The sequence below is a fragment of the Saccostrea cucullata genome, unplaced genomic scaffold (genome assembly GCF_032062105.1).
Source record: "Saccostrea cucullata isolate Sc308-1 unplaced genomic scaffold, CSIRO_AGI_Scuc_v1 ctg2977, whole genome shotgun sequence".
NCBI lineage: Eukaryota > Metazoa > Mollusca > Bivalvia > Ostreida > Ostreidae > Saccostrea > Saccostrea cuccullata.
The window spans coordinates 74,235-96,150 of NW_026940855.1; the positions used below are offsets into that span (position 1 = coordinate 74,235).

General features: G+C 33.8%; 2 protein-coding genes and 1 pseudogene across 2 annotated transcripts; 2 read left to right on the forward strand and 1 right to left on the reverse strand.

Annotated features, from left to right (window-relative positions):
• On the forward strand, positions 1 to 2,800 carry LOC134256453 (putative ankyrin repeat protein RF_0381). Its single transcript, XM_062739095.1, has 2 exons — positions 1 to 266; positions 1,606 to 2,800. Exons 1-2 carry the CDS (start codon positions 134 to 136, stop codon positions 2,790 to 2,792), a joined length of 1,320 nt encoding a protein of 439 aa, XP_062595079.1. The 5' UTR covers positions 1 to 133; the 3' UTR covers positions 2,793 to 2,800.
• A 144-nt stretch (positions 2,801 to 2,944) lies between these two features.
• On the forward strand, positions 2,945 to 4,291 carry LOC134256460 (putative ankyrin repeat protein RF_0381). The gene has a single exon (XM_062739104.1). It carries the CDS (start codon positions 2,945 to 2,947, stop codon positions 4,289 to 4,291), a length of 1,347 nt encoding a protein of 448 aa, XP_062595088.1.
• A 4,420-nt stretch (positions 4,292 to 8,711) lies between these two features.
• LOC134256461 (uncharacterized) lies at positions 8,712 to 19,867 on the reverse strand (annotated as a pseudogene).
• Positions 19,868 to 21,916: the final 2,049 nt, after the last annotated feature.

Below are 21,916 nucleotides of genomic sequence, written 5' to 3' on the forward strand. Positions count from 1 at the left end.
GAAATTGATACAAAAACATTCGGAAACTGTTAGTCATCTATTTGTGAAAACTCGTGAGTTTGACAGAGCGAAGAAACTGTTGGACAAAAACGGATATGTCGTCATCAAGGGAAATCCCGGAACTGGAAAAACCATGATCGCCAAAATGTTAATGAAAGAATTGATGGAGGAAGGAAAATCTCCTCTTCAGCTTTACAAATTAACAGATTTGTATGAAAACATATCACCAGGTGATGGTATAGTGGTATTTATTGACAATTTATTTGGTGAGTTTTCTTTGTCCAGCGATGACGTTCAAGAATGTAAAGCTAGATCAGATATGATAAAGGTTTTAATTGAAAGTGACATTGATAATAAATCTAACAAATTGATATTTGCATTAAGAAATGATATATATCAGGAATGTATACAAAACGGGTGCGATGAGGATTTTTTCCAGTCGTCCTTGGTTGACCTATCAAGCAAGGAAAATGCATTGCTAAAGGAAGAGATTCTACAACTATCAGAAAATTATGAGCTATCTGAATACATAAAAGACAAAGAACTTATCAATAAGGTATATGAAATGCCACTAGCTATAGGGTTTCCACAATGTTGTAAATTGGCAAGAAGCAATGAAGATTTCAAACAAAATGTTTTTGCTTTTATACCAAATGCAATGATGTTTATGAGAGAACCACTTCAAAACATTATTGAAAAAACGAACTGTAAAATCTGCAGTTTTAGTTTATCTTCTTTTGAGTGGAGGAAAAGTAGAAGTCGAATTGATTGAAAATCCTCGACTGGATTTAGAGATGAAGCGCTACTCTTTAGAATTTGTAGGTCTACAAAACTGTTATATTAACGATTTCCAGGACAGTATTTTGTGTTTTGATGGCTTTTTAATAACTCATGACACGATAGAAAATACCTATAAATTTTCCCATAGTTCAGTACAGGAATCCCTTTTCAGTGTCTTGTTTAATTTTGATTCTGAAAAAATGATCCAAATGTGTTATCCGTCCCTACTTCTTACATTGACGACATGTAAAAACCCCAAAAGTACACAAGTCCTCATAGAACAACGATTGTTTAAATATGTTGCCCGCCGCATTTCAAATATAATTGGAGAAAGGTCTGTAAAAGGATATTCCTCCATATCATCACTGGAATTATGGAATGATTCACAGTTCCATGAGCACGTATTACAATCTGAAGAATGCACGTCTAAGTTTAAAACATGTCGTGATACCAACGGTGATTCAATGATTGTCCATTTTTCGAAGGTGGGAAATAAGCGATGGGCTATATGTTTACTTCTGAATTTAGAAAAAAGACAAAGATACAGATCAATCAACGCTGCTTGCTCCAAAAATCAACTCGATATTGTTAATCTCATTTTGTCATCAGATGTGGAATGTGATCTTCAAACGTGTTTTAATGCTGTACAAAGTGGAAATATAGACTTATTGCTCCGAGTTTGTGAGTTTGTTAATCTTCATCAAATTTCATCTTCCTTGCATCCTGTCTGGGGTTCCATAAGACATAGCTTACTTCAGGAAATCTGTTTTATGCAACAAACACAATTAATTGAACAGGTTTTATCAAAATATCCATTCCTTGTAGATATAAAAAATGATCAAGGTTCCAATGCATTACAATCTGCAGCAAGTTCTGGGGACAAACATGCATTTAATCTTCTATTAAAGTTTGGCTTTGATCCATATGAAAAAGATCGAGACAATGGACACACGGTTCTTACTTGTGCTTGTCAGGATGGTAGGACAGACATGGTCAAATACCTTATTGAGAAATATCCTGCATTACTCCAGGAACACACAGATTTTCAAGGAAAAAGTTTTTTGCATTGGGCAGCTTTCAGTGGGAAAATAGATATGTTTGAATATATGCTTAACCTCTTTGAGAATGAAAATATATTACTTATATCAAGTGACAATATACCAAATGAATATAAAACAGATAATACAGGTCAATCTATCCTGCACGCTGCATGTGAAAATGGTCATTATTATATGTGTGAATATTTGTTAAACAGATATCCTCATTTACTGAATGTTAGTGACAATAATGGTTACAATGTCCTCCATTACACAGCTGAAGGAGGCAACGTAGATCTTTTTAGGTTTCTGTCAAGTAAAGGATTAAATGTCAATTGTACAACAAATACTGGGAAGACTGTGTTACACATGTGTTGTGCTAAGGGTAGAGAGGAAATGTGTAGGTATCTTGTAAATATGTATCCAAGTTTAATATCAGTTAAAGACAATAAAGGATGGACAGTGTTACATTCAGCTTGCTGGGGAGGAAGTGTAGAAATTGTCTCTTTTCTTATAGAAAAAGGAATGGACATTAATACCTTGTCAAATGATGGTAAAAGTATCCTGCATAGAGCTTGTCTCAATGGGAAGTTTGAAGTTTGTGAGTACTTAGTAGAGAATTATCCCCATCTATTATATGTCAAAGACAAATCTAGTAATACAGTGTTGCATGACGCAGCCTGGGGAGGCAATGTTCAAATAGTAAAACTATTGATTGAGAAAAATATGGACATCAATGCCCTACAGGAAGATGGTGAAACAATTTTACATCAGTGCTGTCGTTCTGGTAAAAAAGAGATGTGTGAGTATTTGGTCAATCATTTTCCAGATTTACTGAGGATAAGGGACAATAAGGGATGGACAGTGTTACATTCAGCTTGTAGTGGAGGAAGTGTTGAAATTGTGTCTTTTCTACTAAAAAAAGGACTGAAATCAATGCCTTGTCAAATAATGGTAAAAGTATTCTGCATATAGCTTGTCTCAATGGGAAGTTTGAAGTTTGTGAGTACTTAGTTGAGAATTATCCCCATCTATTAGATGTCAAAGACAAATCTAGTAACTCAGTGTTGCATGATGCAGCCTGGGGAGGCAATGTTCAAATAGTAAAACTACTGATTGAGAAAAACATGGACATCTTTTCCAGACAGGAAGATGGTGAAACAATTTTACATAAATGTTGTCTATTTGGTCAAATAGAAATGTGTGAACATTTGGACAATCGTTTTCCAGATTTATTGGAGGTAAGGGACAATGACGAATGGACAGCGTTACATTCAGCTTGCAGGGGAGGAAGTGTTGAAATTGTTTCTTTTCTTATAGAAAAAGGGATGGATTTCAATGCCTTGTCAAATGATGGTAAAACTGTCTTGCATATAGCTTGTCTCAAAGGGAATTTTGAAGTTTGTGTGTACTTAGTTGAGAATTATCCCCATCTGTTAAATGTCAAAGACAAATCTAGTGAGACAGTGTTGCATGATGCATCTTGGGGAGGCAATGTTCAAATAGTAAAACTATTGATTGAAAAAAAGATGGACATCTATTCTGTACAGGGAGGTAGTGAAACAATTTTACATAAATGTTGTTGCTCGGGTAAAATGGAAATGTGTGATTATTTGGTCAAACATTTTTCAGGGTTATTGGAGTTAAGGGAGAATAGAGGATGGACAGCCATACATTCAGCTTGTAGGGGAGGAAGTGTAGAAATTGTTTCTTTTCTTACAGGAAAAGGGATGTATTTCAATGCTTTGTCAAATGATGGTAAAACTATCTTGCATATAGCTTGTGTCAGTGGGAAGTTTGAAGTTTGTGAATACCTAGTTGAGAATTATCCCGATCTATTAGATGTCAGGGACAAATCTGGTGACACAGTGTTGCATGCTGCCGCCCAGGGAGACAATTTTCAAATAGTAAAACTATTGATTGAGAAAAAGATGGACGTCAGTTTCCGACAAGAAGGTGGTGAAACAATTTTACATTTATGCTGTCGCTCTGGTAAAATGGACATGTGTGAATATTTGGTCAATCATTTTCCAGACTTACTGGAGATAAAGGACAATGACGGATGGACGGCATTACATTCAGCTTGCTGTGGGGGAAGTGTAGAAATTGTGGTTTTTCTGATAGAAAATGGATTGGACATCAATGCTTTGTCAAATGATGGTAAAAGTATTCTGCATATAGCTTGTCTCACTGGGAAGTTTGAAATTTGTGAGTTTTTAGTTGAGATCTTTCCCCATTTATTAGATTTAGGGGACAGTTGTGGTAACTCAGTGTTGTATGATGCAGCTATGGGAGGCAATGTTCAAATAGTTAAACTATTAGTTGAGAAAAATATGGACATCAATAGCCTACTGGACGATTGTGAATCAATATTACATCAATGCCGTCGTTCTGGTAAAATTGAGATGTGTGAATATTTGGTCGATCATTTTTCAGATTTATTGCTGATAAGGGATTATGGTTGGACAGAATAGCAACCAGCTTGCAAAAAATGAATATAAGACTTTTTTTTTCAATTTGCCATGGGGCAAACTTCAGTTCCTGGTGAAATGGTGTTGAAATTGTAAATTGCTTGTCTGAATGATATACATGATGTTTGTTGATATTATTAAAAAGAACACTCACATTTTATAGACATCAAGGATGATCAAGTTAAATCATTTTAATACATTACGTCTTGGCATGAAGACAGTTATGATTCATTTGTTCAGAAAACTGAATTTTCATCTATTGCTAATGATTATGAAAGAAATACCGAGGGACATTCTTCAAGAACGCGTTTCCTAAAAAATAAATAGATAAAAAAGGTTTAGAAATGTTTCAGTCACATTGTATATGGGTCGTTTTCTTTCCTCATGCATTCTGTAAAAAGAAAAAAAAAACATAATGTGTATATTGTAGATATGAAAATTTATGAAACAAATGTTGAGAATCTTTCGTAGAGATCTTATGTGGAAAACATGGTAAACATGTAAGTGGATTCTATACTCTCCCCATGCTTGTATAAGAAAAGAAATATTTATTTGTAAGAGACGAAAATAGCGAAAAGTGATTACTTTTTCAATGCAATACACAAAACACATCAGGATCAAGAACATGGACCCCTGAAATCACAAGCTTAACTAGATGCATAATTGATGATAAATGCAAGATAATCCTGAATTATGGTAATATTTCATGTCACTTTTTCATGCTGTTTTACTTTTACGGTCTTTTTATATTATATCTATCTTTTCATAGTTTATGTACATTTTTTACTGTTAAGATGGATGTTAATGAATTACATTAATTGGTTTACTTCTTTACTGAAATTAAATAAATTATGCAAAGATACTTGCATTTATCACTATGTTCAATTTTTGAGTGAGTTTCATGATGCTTTAATTTTTTCCTGTTAATAGTATGGTTAAAATTTATATAGTAGAAATTCACAATTTGTAGTGACAAAAAGATCGTAGAATCCGTTAACAACTAAAGTACTTGTTCTATATTCAAATTGAAAGTGGAATGTGTGTTGTCCCTTTTTTTATCACCTGAGCCGAAGGCTCAAAGCTTTTCTGATCAATTTTGTTGTCCGAACATCTAGCTGTTGTCTCAAATGTGGAATGTGTGTTGTAAACTTAAACATTTTTGACTTCTTCTGTTACTAGGCCAATGGTTTTAGTACAAATATTGGGTGAAGGGCAATTTAAATTGTTAAAATGAAGGGACATATTTCATAATCAAGAAAAGACAAAAATAGGGTTGGGTCATTAAAGAATCTTCTTATCAAGAACCACTGGGCCAGTTAAGCTGAAACTTATGTGGAAGCATCATGGGGTAGTGTAGATTCTAAATTGTTTTATATAGAAAAATATAGAACAAATCTTTAAAAATCTTCTTCTCAAGAACCACTAGGCCAGAAAAGCTGAAACTTATGTGGAAGCATCCTTGTAGATATATTGTAAAAATCAAAGGGCGGGGCTACAATATGGAATATAAGTTTTACATAGATATTTGGGAAAAATATTTTAGGAATCTTCCTCTCAAAAACCACATTTTTTATCCTTGGGTAGTTAGAATTTTAAATCTGAAAGGGGAGGTGATAGGTATTGCTAGAGGGGAAATCAGGTAAAGAACTTCATCACCCAAGTTACTCAAGTGAGCGATGTGGCCCATGAGCCTCTTGCTTTTTTTATAATGGTTTTATATGAAATATACACTAGAACGACTATCTATTTTTACTTCATTCTTTTTATTTTTTTGATTTCCATGTTTTTTTTTCAGGCTTTATTTTCTTTTTATAATTATAGACTTTTTTAATTGGAACAATTGTAACATAATACTCTCAACAAAGATTTGATTTTTGATATAAAATCTGTACATGTATCATAAACTATCACTGAAATACTGAAATGAAATATATTATTATGAAAAGGCGATGTTTTTTGTTACAAATGAAAACATCATGCATATTAAATACATAATAAATATATTATTATGAAAAGGCTTTGATTTTTTTGTTACAAATTAAAACATCATGCATGTCGATCTTTCTTGTCATGCATAGATTTAGATATTGTTTTACAGGCAGGCAAAAGAAAAACAATATCAGATTTTTAAAGTATAGAGTCAGACAGTGGATTCATTTTGGTAAATTTAATGTCAGTACACCTTCAACTCTGCTCAGTCGCTAATTTTTAACGATTTTCCTCCCGATTCTGGATCTGGGTCTTTCATTGATTAAAGGAATAACTGTCTTATTTTTCAATTCCATGATGTGATCAATCAATTGGCTTGCGTGATAATTTAAATAAACGCCGAAGGCCTTAATGCATAAAATAATCACACAAGCTAATCGATTGATCATCGTTATGAAACTGAAAAAAAAATCTGACAGTTATTCCTTAAATTTACATGCTCTAATTCCGCCAATCCACGTGATTCGAGCCCTACTTCTATCTTGCTGTTTGTCCCGCCTTGCACAGGGTATTTTTTGGAACCGCGCCAATACATTGATGGGGGAAATAAAGTACATTTACAATTTGTAATTTTATCTTGGACAAAGACATTGGAAATGTAAATATTTTACAGCAACACCTAACTCATAAAAATAAAACTGTCTTTAAGATTTTGGAAATTGAAAAGCTAAATTCATATGGTTTGTCACAATTTGTTTTGTTGACCTTTATCCGCTGCCAGAATGTTTTTTCGTTTAAATTCTAAACATCCGGTAAGATGCCATAAGGTAATATTTTTGAAGAAGCTTACTCAGGGCCCAATTCCATGGCAGTAGCTTTTTTCCAGATGTCAGTGTATACAAATTGTAAAAGATAACAAACAATGAAAGCTGAGAATAATTACATATATTATGCATAAAATTAGTTCATTTGAACTTTCAAATAAAGGAATACGAAATTTCATTCTATAAGCTATAGTATGAATTCAAAGTATAGGAAGTACATTACCGTGAAGTCATTCTGATGTCTTGACAGGAAGTAAAGTAGTAATCCTGATCATCGATATTCAATTGTTGAGCCATTGTTTATATTTTTCAATACTCAAAATAATTGAGATATTTTACGCTATCAGAAATAATACAGAATGTATTTTAAATTCAAAATACATTTACGTATATTAAACTTGTTAATAAGTTTTGCAAGTTGCTTTTTCCTCTGACAGATTTAAGCACATTACTGTCTTTATCCGAATATTGTTGTTTCCAGTCGAAAACATTTTACTTAAGATTAGTTATAGATTACTTATAGGTTACTTTTAGGCAGTTGTATGTCAGAAGATTATTTGTAGGCGTACATATATAAATCAGAAGATTACTCAAAGTCGATTGTATGTCAGAGGATTACTTATAAGCCAGTGTATTTCAGATTTCCAGCCTACCCACTTATATATATATTTCATGCATCAATAGAGAAAGCAAACAGACATTATTTTACATATAACTCATAGCAAACCTTTGCATTCATTACAAGTTATCTTCACATTTTGGATCCGCACACATTTTAGTTATCTTAAACAGACTGTAAAATCAAATATTTTCAAGTGGTAAAATTCTGGTGTTTTTTAGGAATTTTTCTTGGTTCGTGGGGATTAGATTGTTTTGGATAAAAAATTAATGAATACTTATTAGTGAAAAAAATGATACATTTTGTGGTGGACATGAATTTGTGGGTCTCCTCATAGCAACAAAAATTATCCCCCACGAAAAATTGTGATTTCACAGAATATACCGCCAACAAACGTGAGTTCTTTTTAGCATAGACACCTCCTATACACGTGATAACTTTTAACATAAGCACCAAAGAAACATGAGATAACCTTTAACATAAAAACCGCCTACACACGTGATTACCTTTAACATAAGCACCGTCTACATACGTGATTACCTTTAACATGAACACCGCCTACACACGTGATTACCTTTAACAAAAGCACTGTCTACACACGTGATTACCCTTAACATAAACAACACCTACACACGTGATTACCTTTAACATGAACACCGTCTACACACGTGATTACATTTAACATAAACACCGCTACACACGTGATTATCTTTAACAAAAACACCACCTACACACGTCATTACCTTTAACAAAAACACCGCCTACACACGTCATTACCTTTAACATAAAGACCGCCAACACACATGATTATCTTTAACATAAACACCGCCTACACACATGATTACCTTTAACATAAACACCGCCTACACACGTGATTACCTTTAACATAAACACCGTCTACACACGTGATTACCTCTAACATAAACACCACCTACACACGTGATCACCTTTAACATAAACACCGCCTACACATGTGATTACCTTTAACATAAACACCACCTACACACGTGATTACTTTTAACATAAACACCGCCTACACACGTGATTACCTCTAACATAAACACCGTCTACAGTGAGGATCGTCATATTTGATACAAGATGGCTGACAGTCATGTCTCATTGGAGGGCAGTACGCTACAATGTAAAACAAAATAAAACAAACAAAGAGGACAATACGCTACAATGTAAAACACATAAAACAAAGAGGAAAATACGCTACAATATAAACCAAAGTAAAACAAAGAGGACAATGCGCTGCAATGTAAAAAGAAATCAAAGATAATTATGCATTCAGTGTAACAAGTTAATTAATGATCATTTATGATGTAGATATAGGGTCCTCTTGTTTTTATCAAAGAACTATATGCGGTATATTGCATATACTTGCCCCCACAAAAGTCAAATTTTGAAAACTTCCTGAAATGTGCTGAATTCAATATATTGTATGAGAAATATAAATTAACAGAACATATTATAGTTTCAAAGCAGTTTATTCACAATTTTTGCTTTTATGACGTCACAAACTAGTCCGATTTTATATCCTTTTTCAGAAAGAGGACAAAATGGACAAAATTTCAACAATTTTAGCTTTAAAATTTAGAGAGCGCAAGTTTGTTCAGGAACAATATTTACATATTTCATTTATATTATCATTCTACACATTATATCAAAATATTGATCCTGTACACACATGCGCTCGGTGACTTTTACTCAAATTATCGTCGAAATTTGTACATTTTTCTGTAGAATTCATAAAAGAATGAAATTTACGTCATGTTTGTGACGTCATTACGTACATATGACGTCATTACTTATGACAATATTCAGTGCTTTGAAGTCAGCATACACTCCCCTATTTAAGAACTTAATTATATATACCTCCATCAAAGTTTGATTTGGGGGCAAATATTATTGGTTATAACCGAATAAAGTTCTTTGATTAGACCAGTCAAAACCTTCTAGATCTTACCACTTCCGCTGCCGCTCATTCCAACCACACGCCCGTTGCTGTAAACAGTTGATCCGCCACTGATTCCGTAAGGAGTCCCACCACCCCCTCCCCTGGATCCACCACCTCCAACAGAACTGAACCCTGATCCGCCACTGATATAACCAGATCCACCCGTCAGTACATTCATGATAACACCACCGGAACTACCGCTAGAAGAACCTGAAAATTAATAAATAACAATACATTATTATATGAACAAATTTTAAACAGCCCGTGTATGAAATAACCGCCCATGATAAGATCCTCAAAAGCAATATCATTTAATCAGTCTCACCAGAAAAAAAGACTTGTATCATATTCTAAGAGCTTTAAAGACAGATATGATTTCTCTTGATAAAATCATATAAAAGGGATTTTAAAGTCAGCAATCTAAAAAAAAACACATACTTTTTGTCTTCTTGTAGAAAATGTCACATCTGTTGCTATAATACTTATCTCAATAAATGGAAATAGATTATCAAGAAATTACAACGAAACTCAAGCAAAACAACAAGTAGGTCTTCCGTCCTGTTTTGACCGGAAGTGACGTCAACAAAAGAAATCAGTGAGCTAAGTGGTCTCCAGTAACTTTTTAATTTCAATTTTGCATCAAAACCTTAAAATATAACTTTTTTGCAACTTCCGGTTTGACTGGAAGTGATGTCGACGAACGGAAAATTAAGTTTTCTGCTTCCAGTGACATATGTTACCCAAAAGCTTGTTAAGAACAGCAAAAATATGCATTTTCTGACGACTTCCGGTTTTACCGGAGGTGACGTCGCCGGACGCATTTTGACGACTTCAATAGATTAAGCTTGACATTTTGAACAACTTTTCTTCTTTGACGTATTACAAATTCTCAATACTTTTTGAGATATCTGGAAAAAACTTTTGGCCCCTCTAGATCCCTTAATTTAGGGGTCAGCCCTTTTTTCGAGATGTCATTTAAAATATCTTGTACTTTTGCACAAATTTTGTTCTACAGTGCAGGGAACTAATTTTGTTACATAAACTAGCATCAGGATCAGCATAAGTAGGATAAGGATAGAACTAGCATCAGCATCAGCATTTTAAAAAACAGCATTACTTGGATCAGCATCAGCAAGCAAAGGATAGAACTAGCATTGACCAAATTGAAAACAGATAAAGGAAAGTCAGTTAATACAAATAACAAATAAGAATTACCCCAAAAATTATTTTTAATGGCTTTAAATAGCGATGCTGATTTTGAACTGACGGCAGGATAATCCTACTTCCCATAGCATTACTGGCATTGACCTAGTTTCAAACGAGCATCAGGATAAGGATCAAACTAGGATCAGAATATGGATAACTAGCATAAAAATCAGCAAGCAAAGGAAGCATCAAAATCAGCAAGCAAAGGAAGCACCAAAATCAGCATTGATGCTGTTACAAAAGTATTTCCCTGCACTGTATATGTATTAACAAAATATTTTTAGTTTAGAAGATAAAACGCAAAATATGTGTTAATTTTTTCTCTTTTTGGCGTTCTAATTTTTGACCCCTAGATAGCGCCATTTTGAATAAAGAAATCGAAAAACAAAAACTGATGTGCACAACTTCAATCCTTTTATTATCTAAAATCAGTAGAATTTCTCCTCCAGCTTAAGCCGTTTCTGAGCCTTTGTCTGGAAACGAAAGTCTATAAATTTTCGGTTAAAGGGGAGTAACTCAAAACCGAAAGTGACTTTTTGAAATTTTCGACAGCATTCTGATATAGTTTGGTTACTCCTAGTACCTATGATTTGAGCGTAATCAATTAAGAAATGAGTGAGATATGAGGCTTCAAAGTTGGCGTCTAGGAAGTTGAAGAAATAAAAAAAAAATAATAATCTTTACCAACTGAATCAGTAGAAGGTCTTCCGTTGGAAACACAAGACTTAATGATGGCTTTGATATGAATAAAAAGATAAAATAGCATTATGTCACAAAATTAGGGGAAAAAACGCGATTTTAAAGATAATTGACTTCGTCCTAACCTAATATGAATGACCTAACCAACAAATATTATTGTATAACACTTCCGTGTCTGTCCTCACGTGATACGTAATGACCTGATTTGCATACTTTTGTGTTTTTCCTTACCCCACACGTGTGACTGTTATGGCATTTCTGTGTTTGAGTGACAACCATGGTATGTTTGTGTGGGCGTGGCCTGTCTATGTAGATCAGTATTCCGTTATCCCTCGTGTCCGGTTTTTGTATATATACTGTTTGTTTTTGTGGGCGTGGCCTATCTACATAGATGGGTATTCCGTTTTCCGTCGTGTCTGGCTTTTGTATATATACTTTCTGAGGTGTAGGTTTCTGACTGAAGTAGGTATGAGGTTTCTCACATCCGTTACACTCTGTTTGCGTTCCTGGAAAAGAAATCAAGAGCTCATTTCCATTGCGAGTTTTTTTTACTAAATTATTTACATAAAACAAGAGGCCCAGGGACCACATCGCTCACCTGAGCAATTTGCTAGGAAATAGCACATATAAGATCAAAACTGAACGTTTACTGAGTTGGGAGGGGGGGGGGCTTGAATTTTAGCCTCCCAGGGTTTCATGGTTTGAACAAACTAGAATATACACTACCTGAAATTGATTCCATATAAATATCACTAAACATGAATTTGAGCACTTAAAAAGAGGATTTTAAAAGGTTTAGCTATTGATACCTATGTTCAAATTTGATCGGCCATTGTGACCCCATCCTACCCCCCAGGATCATGATTTGGACAAACTTGAATATACATTACCTGAAGATGATTCTACATGGGTTTCATCTTTTCTGGTTCAGTGGTTCTGAGAAGAAGATTTTTAAAGATTTTTAAAGATTCCTATATTTTCCAATGTAAAACTTTGATCGGCCATTTTGGCCCCTACCTACCCCCGGGGGTCATGATTTAAACAAACTTAAATCTACATTGACTGAGGATGATTCCACCTGAGTTTCATCTTTCTCAGATAAGATTTTTCTTATATATTCCTATGTTAAAATTTGATCGGCCAATTTGGCCCCACCCTACCCCCCGGGGGGGGGGGGCGGGGATGAATTGAACAAATTTGAATCTACACCACCTGAAGTTAATTTCACACGAGTTTCGTTTTTCCTGGCCCAGTGGTTCTTGAGATGAAGGTTTTTCAAAAATGCCATTATTTTTTTCTAATTCATTAATATCTCCCCTTGGAAAAAGGCATGGCCCTTTATTTGAACAAACTTGAATCCCTTTCACGCAAGGATACTTTGTAGCAAGTTTGGTTGAAATTGGCCCAGTGGTTCTTGAGAGGAAGATAAAATGTAAACAGTTTACAACGCCGACAACAGACAAGGGACAAATTTTGATCAGAAAAGCTCACTTGAGCCTTTGGCTCAGGTGAGCTAAAAAGTCCTAGCTTTTCGTAGTGAAGTATTACGTACCTGTAACATACACAGTCTGCTGCTGTGGGCGCGGTCTTACGTAAGACGCCATCTGAGGCTTAATGGGCTAACAGTCATGACATTCGTTCGTACTTGTGACTTAAACAGATTGTTTTTGTGGCCTTGGTTTTACGTAGGATACCATTTGTGGCGTGACGTCACAATCATGACACTCATTGTTACCACTGACATAAACAGTCTGCGTCTGAGGTCTATGCTTTACATAGGACACCATTTGCGGGGTGACGTCACAATCAGTGCATTCATTGCCTCCTGAGACGTAAACAGTCTGTGTTTGCTTCGGAACAGTTTGAACATAGGTGACCGTTTCTGGTGTTGGGGTCAGGAAATCAATATATTCACAATCAATACATTGGTCTAAGAAATAATACAAGATTTCGAATTAGAGAAAAAAATTGATTGGTTTGGAATAAAATTTCAACAGCTCAAAATAAAAAATATATTGATGTTAGATTTACAGTAAAACTCCCTTAGAACGAACACGGATATTGCAAATTTACGGATAAAGCGAAGGTATCTTGAAACTCCAGCTACATAAATATAACGGATTCTTTATAAGGATTTAATGAATTACGGATATAGCTGTGTTTTTCTACTAGGCAATCTGTGAAATTGATTTGAAAACCATTTTTCCTGTATATTCAGGCGTTAAAATATACACGGAGAAACGTGTGCTAGCGTGACGTCACAATGAGACTGCAGCGACGTTGGTAAAATGCTAGCTCGCTTCATGAAATGTGCATACGTGACAACGCTATGTGATTTACACACCAATAACTCACACTAAACTTAAAAACATGTCTTAAGTAATTTCACAGGTCCCGACGATTTCGTTATAACTGAGCTTTACTGTATAAGAATTTTAGACGACTTACCGGTTGTTTGTGTTTGTACGGAGGTAACTTACCGGTTGTTTGTGTTTGCACGTAGCCCACCAAACATTCACAGGTTGGACAACCGTCCAATTCACATTTATAACCAACGTCACATGACGCAGGACAACTTAATGAGGTTGTACAATCCACTTTGTGTTGTATTACAACTTCATGTGTGGTGTGCCCTGTAATTCAAAAGGTTGGTTTTTTTTTCACATATGCATTTTAATGTATATGTTCACCATGAATGTATTGAATTTGGATTGTACAATGTTTTTCAGAAATACATTTTACAACTAATTGTTTGTCCCTTATGAATTTATGTATATAATAAAAAAGGCATAAATTTATGTAGTTTCATATTTTTAAGTTTTCTGTTTTAAGAATTGAAATTTATTGTCCCTTTTCCTATCTGATCAGAACCTAATATAACGAACTGAGATTCAGCCCTTGTTATTGCAGTACATTTTTTTTATCAAGTTAGGAATGAAGTTCGAGGCAGTTTTATACATATCCTTTCTCCTTTAATGGCATTATACAGCATGATTTATCTGCATGTAATTTATATCATTAATTTTCTGTTTGTATCTCTGGTTCTATATCAACCTGAGGGTAGAGCAGGTCAGGCTAGGACAGGTCAAGGTCACGACCTGTTGAACTACATAAAAAAACACAATGTTAAATATAACTCGGTAGGTTTTCGTAGCAAGTAAAAAGTAAAACTTATACTGGATGAAATTAATAGTGAATAAGTGTATGATAGTTGTAATTAATTATATGCTTGTTTATAAGACTGAGTATTGCAGTGCTTTGAAAAAATTAACAACAGAAGTAATTAGAATGATATTCAATTTAGATTTAGAATTTATGTTAAAAACAATAATTAAAGCGATCTAAAGATCCCACTCACCGTATGTTACAGAGGGCTTTATACATATGCACGTCCCACAGCCATCTTTTCCTGTTTCCCCAATCATGTAGTTTGATCCGCACCTTTCTAGACAAATCTGTTCTGTTTGGCACTCTTTTGTCGGCGCCACGACGTACGTAGTTTGAGTGTTAGTTCCCACTGATATACCAATAGAGGGGCGGATCCCACTGTTGCCTCCACCACCACCTATAAAACTTGATCCGCCAATAGTAGAAGACCCACCACTTACAGCTGTGGATCTGCCACCAGAAATACTAGATACGCTAAAGGGACTAGAACCCCCACTGAATCCGCCACCAGCTCCAATTGACCCGCTGCCTATACTAGATCCACCACTCATAGATCCTGGGTGTATATTTTGTAAATTTGTTAAATGATTAAGACAACGACATTCATTAACATCTAATAAATTCTAAATATATGAATGGCTATAAGAAAGTTTCCTTAAGTGAAGGAACTTATTTGATGATGTAAAAATACCCTGAAATTGAGGAAAACACTAATTAGGGTCTTCCGTCTTCAGCGGAAGACCCTTCTATTATTCTTCGGTTTCTTTTTTACCTTTATTATTAAGTCTTCCGTTCACAACGGAAGACTTATAGTGATTGTATTGTTTCTTTTTATTATTATTATTATTATTATTATTATTCCTCCCAAATTTTGTGAGCGCGATTACTCAGAGATGGTTGGACAGATTTTCACAATTTTTCACAGGTTAGTAGTCTGATATATGAAGTTTATATAAAATTCCGTTTTTTGAAAAATTTACTTCCGGTCCGAAGTTTTAGCCGATTTTCTAAATATAAAATGGACTTTTGTCCAGAATTTTTCTCAAGAACGGGTTGAGCTAGAGACGTGAAATTTACAGGAGTATTAGGTCATGACATTCTCCTTGTTTTGATGTATTTTTCGTGCGTTTCTAATACTTCCTGTCCGAACCGGAAGTGAATTGCGTTTTGGTCAATTTTCAACTTTTTTGTTTTTAAATATTTTTTCAAAATATTTCTAGGTGCCGTAAAGAAAGGTCCACAATAGCCAAATATATAATTTGTTTCAAAATCATATCATGCGTTTTTGGATATTTCAGCTACTTTCGTTTTGCATTTATAAAATCAAAGTACTGAAAGTACTAAAGGGCCATTTTTAACTTTAAATTACATGAAGGTTACGTTTATATGTTTTTCTGCATACAAAAATCAAAACATACATTCTCATTTATATTAGGATTAAGATAACATAATTACTATAAAAATCAAACTACCTAAAGTACTTTGAGGACTGATTTCGATATCAACTTTTTCTCACTAAAGTGTAAATGTATATATGTATGTAGTATAAACAGGCATGTTTTTCTACACATAAACATCAATGCATACAATAATTTACATGTACGTTTGGAAGCTATTTTCGTCAGTCAATGAAAATCAAAGCACTGCAAGGACTGAAAGGACATTAACTATTTTAGTTTACATTGACTTATATATACATGCAAATATTCCTTTGAATGCAAAATTTAATTCAAACAAAATACGTTTTATAATTTGTCATGTGTATATATCAGGTACGGTGGACACATTCATTTTTGTAATGAAAATCAAAGTACTGTAAGTTCTGAAACGTTGTTTTCTAGATACCCCCCCCCCCCCCATTTACTTTTTTTTATTTAAAGAAAATTGAAATATACCTCTTAATAAAAAAAAAAGCATGCATACAAAATCATACATAAGGACACAGATATATTCATTTTTGCAGTAAATATCAAAGGACTGCAAGTATCGGAAGAACAAATCTAGTTTCTGCATAATTTATGACTTATGAAATAATGTACTTGTTTCTCTACATACAAAAATCAATGCAAACGGTATCGTACAGGAACGGAAGACTTTTTTGTTGCCATGGCAACAAGAGTCTAGTTATTATTATTTTTATTCTTTTTTCTTCTTACAAAATTTGTGCAGAAGATTTCTCGGAGATGTCTCGTTGGTTTTGCTTTAAATTTTCAGAGTCGATGCGTTGTCATCTGAAGTTAATTCCGGCAAATTATTTTTTGGAAATTCACTTCCGGTCGGGAGTTATCGCCCTTCGATCAAAATTTAGAGGACCTCCTTGTCTGTGATGGAACTCAAAAACGGATCAAGCTAGAAAGCTGAAATTTTTAGTGATGATAGAGGACATGTTGCCACGTTGCAACATGGTCAGGATATTTTCCGGAAGAGCCTAGTATGGAAGCTTGGTAGAGGTCAAAATTTAGGACACGTTTTATGAGTGGTTTTTTGAGACATTTTCTATCATATCTTTTAAAATATAAATATTTTGTTAAGATATAGTGAACAACATTTGTGCAAAATATCATGATCTTCAATATGACATCAAGAAAAATGTGCTGACTCATCAGATTAAGGGCTGAAAGGGGCCAACAGTTTTTATTCGATAACTCTTTTAAAGTCAATATTTTGTGATACAGTACTGAAGCAAAGATCTTTATCTTAACTGTCTACAACTATATATTATGTTTTTTATGTTGTATGGTACATAATTAGGGGCCACAAGGGGCCAGAATGCTAAATCTTTGATGCTTTATATCTTGCAAGGGAAAAATATTTTGATAAACAATATTGAACAAAAGTTGTTCAAAATAATGTTCTGAACAATATGCAACCTTTCATTTTTTGCTAAACGTCCCCATTAAGGAGTTGAAGGGTTGGCCCCTAAATATTTGTTTTGCTAATAGCTCAAAAACGAAAAAGAATTTCTGAGCAGTTGTTGAACACAAAATGTTCAAAATCTTAAAAGCTTTAAAATGAAATCCAGGAATGGGGGCTGTGTACTCAAATTAGGGGCCAAAAGGGGCAAAAAGTCTTTTTTCGATAACTCTTTAACAGTCAAGAATTTGTTATACATCAATGAAGGAAAAATGTTTATTTTAAATATCTAGAACTGTATATTATGATTTTAAAGTCGCACATTACATAATAAGGGGCCACAGGGGGCCAGAAGGCTAAATCTTTGATGCTTTGTATCTCGAAAGTGAGAAATATTTTGACAAGTAATGTTCAAAAATGTTCAACATCATGTTCTGTACAATATGCAACCTTTCATTTTTTGCTAAACGTCCCCATTAGGGAGTTGAAGGGCTAGTCCTTTACTATTTCTTTTGCAAATAACTCGAAAACGAAAAAGAATATCTGAATTTTTGTTGAACAAAAAGTGTTCATAATTCTAAGAGTTTTAAAATGTTTTGAAGAAAAAGGGTTGATCCCTAATATGAGGGTCCGTGAGGCACCAAACGTCGATTTTAGAAGTCTTAATTGTTCAATGTCTTTTTAGAGATTATGGAAAATCATTATTTTAGAGTGAAAATCTCATTCAAAATCTTATCTCATCTCATCAAAAATCGAACGGAAGACCCACTCGTTGTTCACAACGAGATCGTATCTAGTTCAATATACATTTCAACTTATATTCCTTATTTTTGACCTTTTCTTAAAATTAAAGAAAAGCCTCTGTTATTTTTTAAAATAACAATCGAAAATCGAACTATGCATATAAAAACTTAATGAAAGCCAATAATATTTTGAAGAATAAAAGAGAAATAAAGCTCATTAAACCTGACATGGTGTTGCATTCACACGAAAGACATCCGTCGGATTCTATAGGACCTATCGTGTGTTGTCCTTGACAGGTTGATTTGCATAGCTCCACCCCTATACGGTCCATCTTTGTCTTCATTCCTTGACTGACATGTGAAAATGAAGCTCCGCCCATTGAAGGCATTCCTGACCTAAAGGATCTGCCTGACATACCAATTATTCCACACCCTAATTAGAATAATCATATTATGTTACAATAAATCTTTACTCCACCCCTTAATTTTTATTATTCATATTTTATTACAGTTTACAGTTACTTTTATTACACCCACAACTTTTATTGTTTAGATATCATCAAGATTCTCGTTTAAAGTATAATTTCGTACATGTATGTTCTGAGGTCGATATGATGACTTTGTCATCAACTACAATTTATAAATGAGTCAAATGCTGACTGACGTCATTCACACTTATTAATATTCCGTTATTTATAAGCTAAATTAACGACGAATTTCTTTCAATATTTTTTCCAAATCACGACAAGGACCACACGACAAGTGTGACCGGTCGACATGGGATGCTAACTTCTCCACGGCACCTGATATAATCTCAGTTTTATAAGTCAGTGTTTCCTCTGCTCGTCAGTCAGTTGTCTAGGTTCATACTGTAGATAATTTACTGGTTGTCTGTGTTTGTACTATAGATGATTTGGCGGTTTTCTTAGATTGTACTATAGATGATTTACTGGTTATCTGAGGTTTACTGTTAATAGAGTTCGTATGGAAGGCCCTGAATGGTTGTCTTGGTGTATCATATAGAGTTTGAGAATTGAATTGCAGACTTTTCAAAAAAAATAATGGCGCAGTTAGTCATGTTAAATGATTAAGACAACGACATTCATTAACATTTAAAAAATTCTCAATATATGAATGGCTATTAGAATGTTTCCTTAAGTGAAGGAACTTATTTGATAATGTAAAAAATACCCTGAAATTGAGGAAAACACTAATTCAATATACATTTCAACTTATAATCCTTATTTTTGACCTTTTCTTAAAATTAAAGAAAAGCCTTTGTTTTTTTTTAAATAACAATCGAAATAACTATGCATATAATACCTAAATGATAGTCAATAATATTTTGAAGAATAAAAGGGAAATAAAGCTCATTAAACCTGACATGGTGTTGCATTCACACGAAGGGCATCCTTCGGATCTTTTAGGACCTATCGTGTGTTGTCCTTGACATGTTGATTTGCATAGCTCCATCCCTATACTGTCCATCTTTGTCTTCATTCCTTGACTGACATATGAAAATGAAGCTCCGCCCATTGAAGGCATTCCTGACCTAAAGCATCTGCCTGACATAACCATTATTCCGCGCCCTACTTAGAATAACCATATTATGTTACAATATATCTTTACTCCACCCCTTAATTTTTATTATTCATATTTTATTACAGTTACTTTTATTACACCAACAACTTTTATTGTTTAGATATCATCAACATATTTGTTTAAAGTATATATAATTCCGTACATGTATGTTCTAAGGTTGATATGATGACTTTGTCATCAACTACAATTTATCAATGAGTCAAATGCTGACTGACATCATTCACACTAATTGTTATTCCGATATTTATAAGCTAAAATAACGACGAATTTCTTTCATTTTTTTCCAAATCATGACAAGGACCACACGACAAGTGTGACCGGTCGACATGGGATGCTAACTTCTCCACGGCACCTGATCTAATCTCAGTTTTGGAGGTCAGTGTTTCCTCTGCTCGTCAGTCAGTTGTCTAAGTTCATACTGTAGATGATTTACTGGTTGTCTGTGTTTGTACTATTAATGATTTGCCGGTTTTCTTAGATTGTACTATAGATGATTTACTGGTTATCTGAGGTTTACTGTTAATAGAGTTCGTATGGAAGGCCCTGAATGGTTGTCTTGGTCTATCATATAGAGTTTGAGAATTGAATTGCAGACTTTAAAAAATAAATTAATGGCGCAGTTAGTCGTGTACAATAATTTGTTGCACACAGATACTTGATGATTGAACAATATAATCATAAATAAGGTGAACGAAGCATCTAGGTAAAAATCATGTCTTTCACATGGTTAAAAGTAAATTACAAAGTGCTATGAAATTTGTGCATAAACTTTTTTTTCTTTAAAAAAAAGAATAAGTAGCATTCAGTACCTAAACGTATCAGTGTCGACGACTATTTAGACATTGAATAGGAGCTGCAGCAATTAAAAAAGTGAAAACATCAGACCTTTGGTTTGAGTCGAAGTAAACCAATGCTACCAGACGGCTGTTTCTTGGGGACCTAAAGAAGCAGAAGTTGTCATTCCTGACCCAACACATTGTCAACCACTTTAAAAGTTTTAAACATGGAGATTATAAAGACAAGCATTGGCATTGGAGAAGACATAATACCAAATTTTAAAAGTTACAATACCACATTTAAGCGTTTGTAACTATGCTACTATGTAAAACTACTGAAGAACTTATAATTATGACAAACTTATTGATTAGGAATTATTTTACCTAATTTTATGAAAGACAGTTAGTATATACAATAGCATGTATAGCCTCATGGCGGCTCAGTTATTTTTAGGTAAAGAAAGAGGAGCGTGCTGTAGTCAAACCTCACAAAACCCAAACAAACATTGTACATTTACTTAATAAATATGTTAGTCAAATATAACCAAACAGACACAAAAATAAAAATCTATGTCATTATATATTCAATAAGATCAATAAAAAGTTATTTGTTCAGTGACATCTTTTGAAAAAGATCATGTATTTAAGTGCGTATTTTATTGTTTTAGAAATTACAATAATTGTTTTGTCAACATTGATCTAGATATTTATAGATTATTTTGAACTGTTGATGTATTGTCAACATCGATTTAAAGATTTATAGATTATGTTGAAATGTTGATGACTTGTGAATGATTGTAATCTTTATAGATTATGTTGATGTATTGTCAACGATAATTTTAATATTTGCAGATTATATTGAACTGCTCAGACTAAATCTAATGGAGAGTCAAGGACAGTCTCCTCATTATACAATCTTTCAGATACACGAGTATTTCTTCGGTACAAACCCCCAACTTTGACATTTTCATTTAAAGTAGTGAACAAACAACAACTCATCATGTCGAGGTGCAATATATTCCCTAGATGCATAAATTCAGACTGGGTGTACTTGAAAACGGTGTAGTAATGTAATTGTTTTAACAAATCTCGTTGACAACACGTGATGGTAGTACATGTACCATAAGCTTAAACCAGACCCAGAGAACGAATATCCTGTATGCAATGTGACGAAATTATATTTTATATTTAATTAGTGATTTCATTAGTATTGCTTATTTTGTTATATTTACAAATATTTTTCTTTTCT